Source organism: Gobius niger, assembly GCF_951799975.1.
Source record: "Gobius niger genome assembly, chromosome: 4".
Classification (NCBI taxonomy): Eukaryota; Metazoa; Chordata; class Actinopteri; order Gobiiformes; family Gobiidae; genus Gobius; species Gobius niger.
In genome coordinates, this window is record NC_136855.1 from 21,846,201 (window position 1) to 21,858,927 (window position 12,727).

A 12,727-nucleotide genomic window follows, 5' to 3' on the forward strand; every position below is an offset into this window, starting at 1 on the left:
ATATACTATATAAAGCTTTCTAGACACATTTGCTGATTTTAAGAACTAATTGAAACTAATATTTAGCGGAAGCCTCTGGGGCACGATTTAAATTTTTAAAGGCAGGCAGTAGAGTTTTTTGTTGTGTTATAATTGAAATGCAATAAAAAAAAAACTATTATGTGACCAACTGAAAATAAGATATGCTGTTTCCCACTGGCAAAGCCAATTAGTTTTCATTTCACCTAAACACTTTTTTTATTCTACTCCTGCCGCCGGCTAAAGTCACAGTGCTTTTAAAAAAAGGACACCAGCTGCTTTGGACCAATATTAAAAGAACGTTGCCTCCTTGCACCAGTCAATAACCCCTGTTTGAGCCAAACCACATTGTTACACATGGAAGGTCAAGAAGACAATGCAATTGACTAAATTGCTGGACTTTGATAACATTAACTTCATAATTTGCGCCAGACACAGGTGAAAAAACAACAACATAAAACGAACATTTTAAATAATAAAATACAGTATTGGCATATGTTTATGTATTACTTATTTTTGATTATTTGAAATATTGGAGGTTAACAGGTCCACAATAGGAAATTCTCTTTGGGAGTCACAAGAATGAATAGGATTCAGAATGTTGGATGTTATGGACAGTTCACATTGAGATTAGCCTGGACGTATTTGTGACAACAGAAGTAGAATATCGGTATTACCAGAGCTGCAAGGCTAGGGCACGACTAATGAAGGGGTATTTGAATAAGAGAGGTGAAGTCAGTGTAAAAAAAGATACAAAGTACATGGTTAAATGGAAGCTTTTGATTTGTTGTGGCGTTCATAACAGAATTACATACTGTAGAAGTATATTCATCCAAGCTACACGGTGTGGCCTCTTTGTGTAATGAAGAGTGGACATTTCCTTAAAAGCAGATTCATGGCAAATTTGATCCAGTCCATTAAAGCTACGAGTGTACAAGATATCGCCCACTCACAGCTTTCTCTCTGTAAGGGTTAAGAGGCAGTGTTATGGTGGATGTGTTTTTCTGTCAGCATGTCATCTGCAACCTTCGACTGCCGCCAGACTCAAAAAAGCAGAAGTAAGCAATTCTAATCCAATATTTTCCAGCACTGTTGCTCATGGTTCACTGGCTCACCAGTTGCTGCTTAGACTTCAACTGAGCTCTTATGCTGTTCCAAACAACACTGCTGCGCCTAATGTTCCTCAAATGATTTGGGCTACGAATGGTTCGTAGTTGTCCCATGTTTTCAGCATTGTTGACCAAAATGTTAAGCGTGTTTATTGCCAACTGACTAAATCTATATTATATTATACTATTACTATTACTCATAGTTAATTATTCATAATACACCTTGAACCTGCTTTATGGTTGTAAAAACTAGATTTTATGTCTCTATGAAACTAACTGATGGTCCAGGGTGTACCCCAACTTAGGATTGTATACACTGGGATGGGCACTAGACACCAGCAAAATGAGAGCTGGCACAGCAAAAGAGATAATAAAAAATACTGTTGCTTTAAGCCAGTTAAAATAATTGCATACTCCTCCTTTAGCTGTCCTCCTCGGAGTTCATTTAGGCTCAGATGCTGTCTCTTTAGAAACATTATGCACACCAGACACACAGCTCTCTGCACCAGGGTCATAGTGTCAGACGGTGTCAGTGGACTGGTGAGAGTGGAGTTAAATCCTGGGGAAGGGCAGGGAAGTCAAAGAAGTAGAACGGCTCTCCTCAGACTTCTGCTGGCTCGGGTATAATAAGTTTAGAAGCAGACGTGATGCTTTGCTCTTGGAATTCTTAAACACATATTATCTCTTTTGCAGTCCCAAAACAGAGAGATTTTTCAAGTTGTTTTATGTATGTTTTATGCATGATTTTATTCCAAAGATATGTTCGGATGCCTAACTTTACTATTCTTCAGAATGCAGTGACAGAAAATTGAAAAGATTATCAACATTTTTTTTTCTTTTTAATATGAAGTGATTTTATTGCATGCTCTGTGCAGCTCTTTGTGGAGGATATGTCTACGGTAAAACTGGCACAATCCTGTCTCCTGGCTTCCCCGACTTTTACCCAAACTCTCTAAACTGCACATGGACAGTTGAGGTGTCTCATGGCAAAGGTTTGACCATCCTTCAAAATGATTATTCGCCGTCACTATCCCAATTATTATTTCAAATGTACATTATGCATCTGTCAATAGGGGTCCATATGGTTTTCCACACCTTCCATCTGGAGGAGAACCACGACTACCTGTCCATCATAGAGGACGGAAACTTCGTTGTCCCCGTTGCGCGGCTCACCGGCTCAGTACTGCCACCTAGTGTGAAAGCAGGGCTGTACGGGAACTTTACCACTCAGCTGCGATTCATATCGGACTTCTCAATGAGCTATGAAGGCTTCAACATTACCTTCTCCGGTAATATTTGGAAACCATTGATCAACTGTGTAGCTCTTTAAAAACAAGTATTAAGCGTTTGTGTTTTTTTTCTCTGATGTACAGAGTATGATTTAGAGCCGTGTGAGGACCCTGGCGTCCCAGCCTTCAGTCGGAGAATGGGGTTCAGGTTTCGGGTTGGCGACTCCTTGGCTTTCTCCTGTTTCCAAGGTTACCGACTAGAAGGAGACAGCACCATTACCTGTCTGGGAGGGGGAAGGCGTGTCTGGAGCAACATCTTGCCAAGATGTATAGGTAAGATCATTTTAAGCACTGATTAAGTGATTAGATTTAATTGGGAAGAATATTTTGTTTAACTGGGTACTATACAAAGACATGGAATCTTTCTGTGCCAAAATACATTGCTGAATACACTCAGCAACTGCCTATTGTAACCAGTCATTTTCTGGGGGAACCTGCAAGCCCATGATAGGAATAAACTGGAAGTTAATGAATAAATAAACTATATATGGTAATATATCATTGCATTTGACAGGTTTTAGGTAAAGGTAATTTAATTAGCATTGATTTTTTTTTTTACACCATCAACTTTGGCCTTCAGAAAGTGAAGTGCGTAGAAATGCTGTTATTGCAGATCAGACCTGACGAAGGAAAAATATCCGTCCTTTTTCTACCGCACACTCTTTGGTTGGGCTTCTCAGACTCCCCTTCTCTATTTAGACAGTCCTTGAGCAGATAATTAGGCCAATAGCTCATATGGAAAGAGTCTTTGTGCTGTGTCTTTTGTTACTCCCTTTCTCCCCTTTCTAATTTCTCTGTGCGTATTTTCGAAAGGCCCCTGTCAGCCCCGGCTCATCTTGGTTTAGCCTCATTGTGTTTGTGTTGCATACTTTTTTCTGATAAGGTCCATCTTAAAACGATTTTTCATTAACTGATGAATTGTTCCATCACCAAAAAACACAAACATGGTTGGATCTTAACAGGTTCCAACTAGAACGTTATGCAGCAAGAATAAATGGAAAGGGGACAAAAAAACAACAACCTTTTATTATTGTTCAAAACAACAATTTAACTGAAACAGGCTGTTTTTGCAGCTGATCAAAAGTTTATGCCATATGCTGTTACAAGGCTAAATCTGCGCAGAAATGTGGCCCCAGTGTCATTTTCTGTCAGGTATTCACACTGGCATGACATCCTGATGCAAAGGCAAAAAAACATTGTCATTTTGAATATGGTTGTTGAGCTGCATAAGCAGGGCTTCTGCAGCGCGCCATCGCTGCTGTGGTGTGACGCAGTCAGACCGTCATTTTGAATTTCTTAAAGGATCCTGAGGGTTATGAGACAAAAAAGTCAAGTGGAACACCCAAGAAAATCAATACATGAGCACAGCTCAGAAGGGCACAGGCAAAAATACCAGTGGAGCCAAACACCAGCTCCTGGTTGACAGAACAGTCTTACATGGAGCGCCATAGCCAAGTGGCTGGCATAGTGTACAGGAACATATGTGCAGCCTATGGGCTGGAAATCCCACTTCAGACATCTCAGTCCAGAAAAGTGCAGTTCCAGGAACAGCAAAGATACTGTGCAGAACCCTCAAGCTCCCAGGCCTCTGGTATAGGACACGAGCTTGGAGGGAAAAAAAGGGACCACCCGCGGAGGGTGAGGAGGGCTTTTTTGTGTGTGTTTATATATTTTTTTGGTATATTTTTGGATTTATTAACAATTATTTATTTTTGAATGCACCAGTTAGGTAGTTAGTAGGCAAATTCTGTCAGTACCCCTCTTTCCAATTGCTGCTTCCACAGTGATGGTCCTCCTTGGTAGAACTTTAAAGCCTGCTTACCTTCCTGTCCTTGTCTCTTCATTTACATCTGACAAAACTGTATTTGCACAGTGCATTTGAATTTGGTAATAGATGCTGCATCAGCCCAATAATCCTGTATAATTTCTGCATTTTAACAAGCTTATTCAGAGTGTCTTTTATTCATGCTTTTGCCCAGCATTTTTTAACAATGCATTTGAATGTAAATAGCTTCTACATTTGCAAAACATTAAATCTTGTCAAACATACGTATTACTCTCAAATACATCCGGCGGTGTGCTCAAAGTCTGATGTATCTCCTTATCATATTCACTTGCTGTTATCTGTACTGTAGCTGAGTGCGGAGCCTCCTCAGTGGGACTAGAGGGTGTACTCCTCTCTCCGAACTTCCCGTCCAACTACGATAACAACCATGAGTGTATCTACCGCATCACCACCGAAAAGGGCAAAGGAATCAGGCTGAGAGCAGAGAGCTTCCTGCTGCAGAACGGAGACTATCTCAAGGTATGTGCTCAAACATGTGCATCTTTGCAAACTGTTACGCTTTTTAAAAGTTGGGTACTACAATCAGTGTACATGTTAGATATGTCTTTTATACGTCATTGCAGACAGACAGCCAAATTGTAGAGTGTTCTGCTCCTATATTACAGTCTTATAACAGAGAGCCTACAATGTTGTGACAGTGCCTTGAAAGAAATTGTTAAACAGGATGAAAAGAAATCCATTAACCCTAGTCGTTTTGGCCAATCTTTCCAGCTAATTAGTCGTGTGTCTATTGGCTTTGGTAGTATTTTATTTGTGTGATTGTGCATTGACAGATCCTGTGCTTAGAAGTGACTGCTGTCTTCTACTGCAGCATTCTCGCACATTTGGCCCGTGACAATGAAAGCAACTGCAAGGTTACTAAATTGCATGACGTTAGAGAAAGAATCTATATCAAAGATGTTGTTGTTGCTATTATGACACCTCGGACAGAACAAGATCGCTTTATTGTCACGGAATGTTCAAGGTTATGATATATGTCACACACACTCTACTCACTCTTTTCCATGAATTGTTTTGTTTGTTTGTTTACTTTATTGTCCCCTGGCTGGAGGATTCACCTATTGCACATGCTTTTAGTGGTAGGGGAAACCGGAGTACCCGGAGGAAACCGCCCATCGAATTTTCAAGTATCTTTTTTGATTTAGAAACTCCTTGGCCTTTCTAAGAAATAGACCAATTTCCAGTCCCATTGTTGTACTTTTATTCTCCGACTTTCGTCCTGCACATGCTCATCGTGTTCAGATAAAGTGTGTGGAAATGTGCAGAGCCTAATTTAATTAGACATAGCAAAATAGCCATAAGTATCAATGTGGAGAGATTGTTTCCCACAGCTGTTAGCAGGTGTTAAACACTGTGGTGGAAGCAATAACATCCCTGCAGGGGATTATTACCCATGTTCCCCATTAGTTCTGATGGCGTTCCTGCTGCAGTGGCCCAATCCGCAGCGGATCGGATACACGGGAATCAATTCGGCCTCTGTTAACCCTTTAATAAAGTCGGTGTAGTCCATTAGGCTTGTAAACGGTTAGGCCTAGGATCGCCACAACCTCATAAAAGCTTACAATGATGATGTTAGCATTGATTAGAGCTGGGACATGCGCATGCTTTGCAACGATACTGCAGTTTTTCAGAAGGACTTGCATGACATATGGCATACATGTAACATATCAATTTGCAATTTGCAGTGAGCAGCATTTTCCTGAGGTAAATCACGCTGTAGACAGGGTGTTTATCTTCTATGGTGGTAATGAAGGAACATGCTATTAGCTATAGTGTACTATGCATTATGATTACAGTTTCATCATTCATTTTCTTCCTTGAAATTAAAAATGAAATTAAATGGTCACATTTAAATGATGCTTATCTACCTACATAGGCACTTAAAGTACCTTTACATCAAGGTATCACTCACCCATTCCCGCTCCCATTCATACACCATTGTACACAGACACTGGAAGGTGGATGGTGTCTTGCCCAAGAACACAATGACAGTGTGCACTTGCTGGATGCGGGACCTTCTTCAACAGTAACCAGACTGAGCTAACTGAGAATTTCCCGGCTGCCACTGAGAGCCAAAACTAAGATCTTTTGTTGTTGACCTTCACTAAACCTGTGCTGAACTTTATTTATTCAAGTTAATAATAATCATTCTCATTCTCTCTTGGTAAGTTTATGTAGCAACCAGACCTGGGGCCAGATCTTGTGGCGGCGCACGGGGCGGCGCAGGCTCTTGGCGAATTATTTTCCGAGTGGCGGCGCTATATGTGCCATTCGCCTCCGCCACCTGTGAGGGGGCGTCACAAGAGGAGGCACTGATGGAAACACGGCTGACATTCACTTCCTCGTTTACATTGCGTTTTCTTGCGTTCTTTCTTAAGCCTTAGGCTCTCACAGGTCAAACTAAAAACTTTATTTACCACATCGTGAGCTAAACGACGTTCACGTCTCGAGAGAAAAAGAGCTACAGCGTCCGCTGTGGCGCGGATCGGCCCGCGCTTGGCGTGAACGCGAAGCAAAACAAAAGCACATTCACCCCACACAACCACTATCCTGGACGCGGAGACGATCTGGTTGGAGGAAAATGTGTGTCTCCACCCACTTAAATGCGCTAAGTCTGGAGTGGCAAGATCACAAAGTGCGCTCCTACTGAGCGCAAAATGTCACACTACCGTCTCCGTTTTGATGCACAAGATCGGGCCCCTGGAGTTACCAAGGGTGCTTTTATTCAGAAATAAGTGCTTTATGCATTGAGATAGCTCCTGACATGCTGTAAAAAAGGGTAAAAATACTTCAGGTTGTTGCCTTGGTCTCAAGAGTTCCAGTTTCCCTGCAGGGTCCTTACAGTGTGGTCTGTACAGGGGAAAACATGTGATTCACATCATATATTCTTATCTGTCCATTCAGTTCCAGGCACCGAACATTGGATATACAAGGTGAATGACAAGTTCTCCCCTGCACTCCCTCAGGCTCTATGACATATCTTCCAATGTCTGTCCTCCATATTAGTATATGATTTTGCCACTCCATTTGTATGAAAATGATGTATGTGCAAACTCTCTTTTAGGATGCAACCGGGTGCATTCAGTTGTTTCTTCATGTGCCAGTTTTGTATCAAATGTATTTGTCTACAGCTAATGATACATTATAAATACAGGTACAATGACAGCAGTAATAAAAACATTTTGAAATGCGCCTTTATAGTCACATTCAGACAGTCAACATCCGAGCCGATGAAGTAGACACCTTTTTGCAAAAGCTCATATTGTGCCTTTCTCTGCATATTTGAACAAAACCATGCAGCAGCCGGGCTACAGAGGAAGATATTTGCTCTCTCTCAAAAACAGGATTATGTGCTATGTGAGGTGTTTGACAGTGTTTACTGCAATAAATTGATTCCTTATCATAATGAAGCTGGGGCAAAGACAAAGGCATTTGAGATCACAAAAGTTAATGAAGTCAGAGCACATAAACAACAGTAATCTAAAGAATGACATCTTGTGAGACCTTTTTTGCTGGAAACATAATTAATTTGCTTTGGTACAGTTTGAGATGACAGACCCTCCAGAACTCAACCCATTTACCAAATGAATTCAGACCAATTGACATTTGCATGCATTTTACTTGGTATCCATTATTTAAAGTAAAATGTAAATTGATGGATGATGCTACAAATAAATTGAATTAGTTTTATAAATGGCATGCAGCGAAGGTGCAGATTTGGCCATGTTAAAAGGTAAATTAGTCAAAAGCAGAGAGGAAAGTTAAGTATTTGGGTAGTGTGTGTGCTTCCTTATAGAATGCCCCAAGTGCCACTTAGATCGCAAATTAGTATGCCACTCTCCCAGCTAATGCAGCAAACGCCTGTTACTGCCTCCCCGCTCCCAGCCCAAAGCTTTTGTTTGACATTTGCAGCCGTCTGTGGGCTAACATATGAGCATTATAATTCCTTTTGCCCCCGGCTAAGTTTTCATTGTGGCACACAGGAGCTTGCCCAGTTCAAGTCGCGTAAAAATATCCTCTAATACATTGCTTGACCAAATTTGCACAAATGGACTCTGCCCCTAAGGAAAATAAAGTGGCTGAGAAAAAAAGAGGCGATTGTAAGAAAATGGAGGTGGTGGCGGCAGAGGAGCACTTGAAGAAACGGTCAAATAGACAGACACTGGGGGCAGTTGGCAGATGGTGACATGTTGATTTATGAGCTGCAGGGCTTTTCATTAGCTGCACTGAGTTTTACTGTAACAGAGAAAATGGCCTAGAGAGAAGAGAGATGCAGAAATGTGTTGCAGGGGTGGACAATGAAGGGGAAAAAACACCAGATAAATCTTACCCTTTACTTATTCCAAAAAACTGTACATTTTATATTTCTACGCTTACTCAGTTTTGGGTGCTAATTTCCATGCATTGCAGTGACTTACTGTCAGTTTTGTTATACTGTATCTCCTCAGGTGTGGGTGGATTCCTCTGCATGCTTCCCACCAACCTAAACAATAAAGTTTATAGACCAATATTCTGTCCAAGTAATCCTGACCAAGAACTTAGCCCAAGGGTTCTTGGGTGCTCCACTGTGATTGGTTCCCCCTGCAGGGCTGAGCAGTGGGGCCAATGAAGAAGACAAATTTCTCTCCACAACATTAAAGTGTATAGTAAAGCATGTGAGTGTTTAGAGCAGCCAGGAATGAGGCTCAAAGAAAGAACAGGTAGGTACTGTAGCTAGCAAGATGAACCAGTTGTGGGAGAAGACAATGCAGAAGATGCAGTGCGACCCTGAAAGTACACAAAAAGGACAAAAATGTCTCTCTACATTGTCTTTTTATGTGGAGGGCTTCTCTTCGCTCTCCCTCCTAAATGCAGTGACTTGCAAAACTCAGAGGGATAGAACAGTGGCACCGACTTTTTTCTTTGCCGTTCAAACCACCTGCCGTCCTGTCACTACCAATCTGTGGACATGTCCCATTCTGTCACATATAAGCAGGAGTACTTCATATTTATAACCCAGCTGCGCGATAATAAGAAGCTTTTTACTTCAGAGCACCAATTTCTTCTCCCTGACTGCTATGGAGGGGAAGTGGAGGCCAAAATGCATGGAGAAAAATGAAATTGGCACTTCACGTTAGGAAAGCCAGTTAAAGTATACTAGAATATGCATATCCCTATAATTAGTCTTGTTTGTCTTTCTCTCCCACTTGCAGGTGTATGATGGAGAAAATAGCTCATCACGTCTCCTTGGTAATTTCACGCGGGACAGCATGGTCGGCTGTGTCCTCAACAGCACCTCCAATCACTTGTGGGTGGAGTTTAACAGCAATGCTTCTGGGACAGACATGGGCTTCCGCCTATCATACACAAGTAAGATGCAATGAAAAATTTTAAATCATTTGCAGAAGCCATTTTCAGCTAGCAATCATTTTATGGTTTTATTACAAAATCCAATATATTTCAAATGAATAAAATTATGTACCAAAATGGTAAGTGGTCTCAACTTATATAGCGCTTTTCCACCTACATTAGGCATTCAAAGCACTTTACAGCAAGGATCCACTTACCCATTCATAAGTCTACTCTACTGTCTGCGTTACTGTCGCAGACTTTTATTATTATTATTATTTGTAAATGTGTGTAAGTAATTTGGTCTGTAAAATGACGTCTCCAAATTAAAACCATTGCTGTTAATGTCGCTTATGGAATTTACATAATATTCTTGCATGTGAGTCTCTTGTTGTAGCCACAACAATCAGTATGACTATCAGTGCCACTATTGGCAAGTTATCAACTACAGCACTGAATAAAAGAATAATTGTCTTTATTCGCGGCTAAATTTTTTGATGAAAATAAAGGTCCGGAGCTGCAATAGATGGAACCAAAACACACTCTGAGCCTATAAAAATACTACCACTTGAATATATATTTCAAACAGGTCAACAACATCTGTGAAAATCAACATTGTACATCAATTTTTACATGGATATGTCCATGCGTTTTATAGGGGGACCTTTGTCTTACCCAAATCTATCATTTTGACTAGTAGGATGTCGGGCAATGTGACTGTGGTGCGTATAGGTATGCATTTGATGGTGCACGTCCCGCCCAGTAACTTGATACCTTAATAAATCCTTTTCGTAGTCCCTCTGGGTGTAATACAAGTGTTAATGAGATGATTGGGGGGTCTTTCACCTCCCCCTGGTGTCTCTGGCCAGAAAACTACAATTACAACTTTCCTGCACTGGGTCGGAGCCACCAATACACACTAATGGAATCACGAAAAAGAAGCTAACAGGCTAATGGGCGAAGCTAACTAGCACCACTAGAACTTGGGGTGTACAATTGGGTGTACAATATCCCTCTCTCCCTTTGTCTTTTTTGTCAGCGTAGTATTTACACTTACGGACAATTAGTGAGTAAAAAACCACAACATGCTACGACACCTGCAGTGGCTCTTATGGCCTCTAGGGGCATGAGTTACTTAATACTGCTTTAAAACAAATAAGCGCAACAGAATATTGGATCTCCTCCAGAAAAAGAAGATAAAATTATACATGATACTTTCTCGCATCCTGTTGCTAAAGAGATTTTCTGGAGGCCAGCTGTTGTGTAAGTCAAAGTGGCAATTTACAGAGCATTCATCTGTTAGTGATTGAAGGAGAGACAGTAACACACTAGGCAAGGCACGGTAGCGCGAATGATGTGGAGAGATAGTATGTGAATCGAAGATGGATGGGCTATACGTCAAGTAAAGTATTAGACAGTCATTAATCCGGGGACTATTAAAGGCTGGAAGGTGACACTAGTTCTGCTACAATGGACGCAATGATAAATAGATATATAGCACATTTAAGAGAGCTGACATGGGATAGCGGACACACAAGCAGGAAGAAGATTAAAGAAGCTACTGATGATTTGTTAAGTAGGGTCACAATGTAAAGCCGGTTTAAGGTGTTCTTAAGGAGGCCGTAAGAATTCTCACAGCTGTTCCAGACTTTAACTAAAGAGGTAGACGGAAGAGAAGTGCACCTGTTTTACTGAATTGATGCAAGGCTGTGTTTGATGTAATGCCAGCTTGTAGGAACATGTCTTAAAAAGGCTTGCTTTAATGCTTTAAAAGTTTGTGAAGTTGAGAAGCACATTCAAGTAAAGTGTTCAATTCTCAATTCATATCAATCCCTTAAAGACATGATATGATCCTCACTTTAATAACTATGCGCCGTGAACATGCTTCTGCTTTCTTTTTTACAAATACAATTGGATAGAATGAGTTTATTTTAGGTGCAGCCCCGATGTTCTAGTGCCCGTATTTCAGCGTGTCCCCTTTACAGAAATACTGTATCCTGTCTATTTTCAGGTTTTGACCTCGTCCGCTGCGAGGAGCCAGGTATCCCAAATTACGGCTACAAGATCCAGGACGACGGTCACTATGCCAACACGTTTGTCCTGTATGCCTGTAATCCTGGATACAGTCTCTATGGCAGCAGTACACTGACCTGCCTGAGCGGAGACCGTCGTGTCTGGGACAAGCCTCTTCCCTCATGCAGCGGTTAGTATGCCTACACATGTTCTGTATGTTGAGAGCACATGAATAAATCAGTGCTGTGGGACTCAATTATTCACTGGTGGGTTTTATCCCACTGACACAGCGACCGTTATGGCTGCAGGCGTTAAATGTTTTCAGGCTTCCCATTCCATACACCCCTCCTGCTTTTGTTGTAGTGGACAGACCAAGATGCCTCTGGGAAGTACATTGTAGTGGGGTCTTCAGTTTGACTCCAGTTTTACAGTTGTGAATTTAGTTTTCTAGTGTAATGGAAAGATTTCAAGAAGGACAAGAAGATTATCATTAGAATAAGAATGCATTTTTCTCGATTTCCACAACTAGACAATGCTGCCCTTCACTAGAACTGGATTCTAAATCAATAAAAACTAAACTTCACTTGACACATGACAGCCGAAGATGAGCATCTCGTACCTTTACCATCATTTCAAAACTGCTGTGTTGTGGTTTCTCCAAAATCTGGTGCATTTTCCTGATGATAAGACTTTACAATGTTTTCCGGCCAGTTCCACAGACAGTATGCCAGGCGGCCGCTTTCGCCTTAGTTGGAGGTTGGCAGCTCTTAATTAGGTTGGAGAGGTGTGTGCCAAACAATTCAGGTGCTTGAGTGTGGGGAATTATTTTCTATTATTACTATGGACCTGTGAAAGGTGTTTTTTGTTTATGGCTTTTGTGAGCACTTGGCCATTGCATTACTTTAAAACAACAGGCTGCATCTGGTGAAGCATGAATCTGACAATTGTTTGTATTGTTCTTAGAAATCTTGGGAGATCCCCTAAGCAAATTTGCAATTTTGGAAGGCCATATTTTTACAGCCTGCATCAATATTTTCCAGGCTCTGCATGATTTACAAATTAAAGCGCTTTTTGCCTTGTAAGTATTTCTACCTTGTTTGGGTGACGAGGGCATTTGGCAGCTG

General features: G+C 41.2%; 1 protein-coding gene across 2 annotated transcripts in view; it reads left to right on the plus strand.

The window, feature by feature from the left end:
• The window catches only part of LOC306962164 (CUB and sushi domain-containing protein 1-like), a 388,198-nt gene that overhangs the window by 289,106 nt on the left and 86,365 nt on the right, over positions 1–12,727 (plus strand). For both annotated transcript variants that reach the window (XM_079555239.1, XM_079555240.1), the window contains exons 21-26: positions 2,003–2,119; positions 2,201–2,416; positions 2,501–2,689; positions 4,552–4,721; positions 9,455–9,611; positions 11,602–11,793. In XM_079555239.1, the coding sequence (XP_079411365.1) occupies positions 2,003–2,119; positions 2,201–2,416; positions 2,501–2,689; positions 4,552–4,721; positions 9,455–9,611; positions 11,602–11,793 (1,041 nt within the window). The remainder of the gene's footprint in view (positions 1–2,002; positions 2,120–2,200; positions 2,417–2,500; positions 2,690–4,551; positions 4,722–9,454; positions 9,612–11,601; positions 11,794–12,727) is intronic.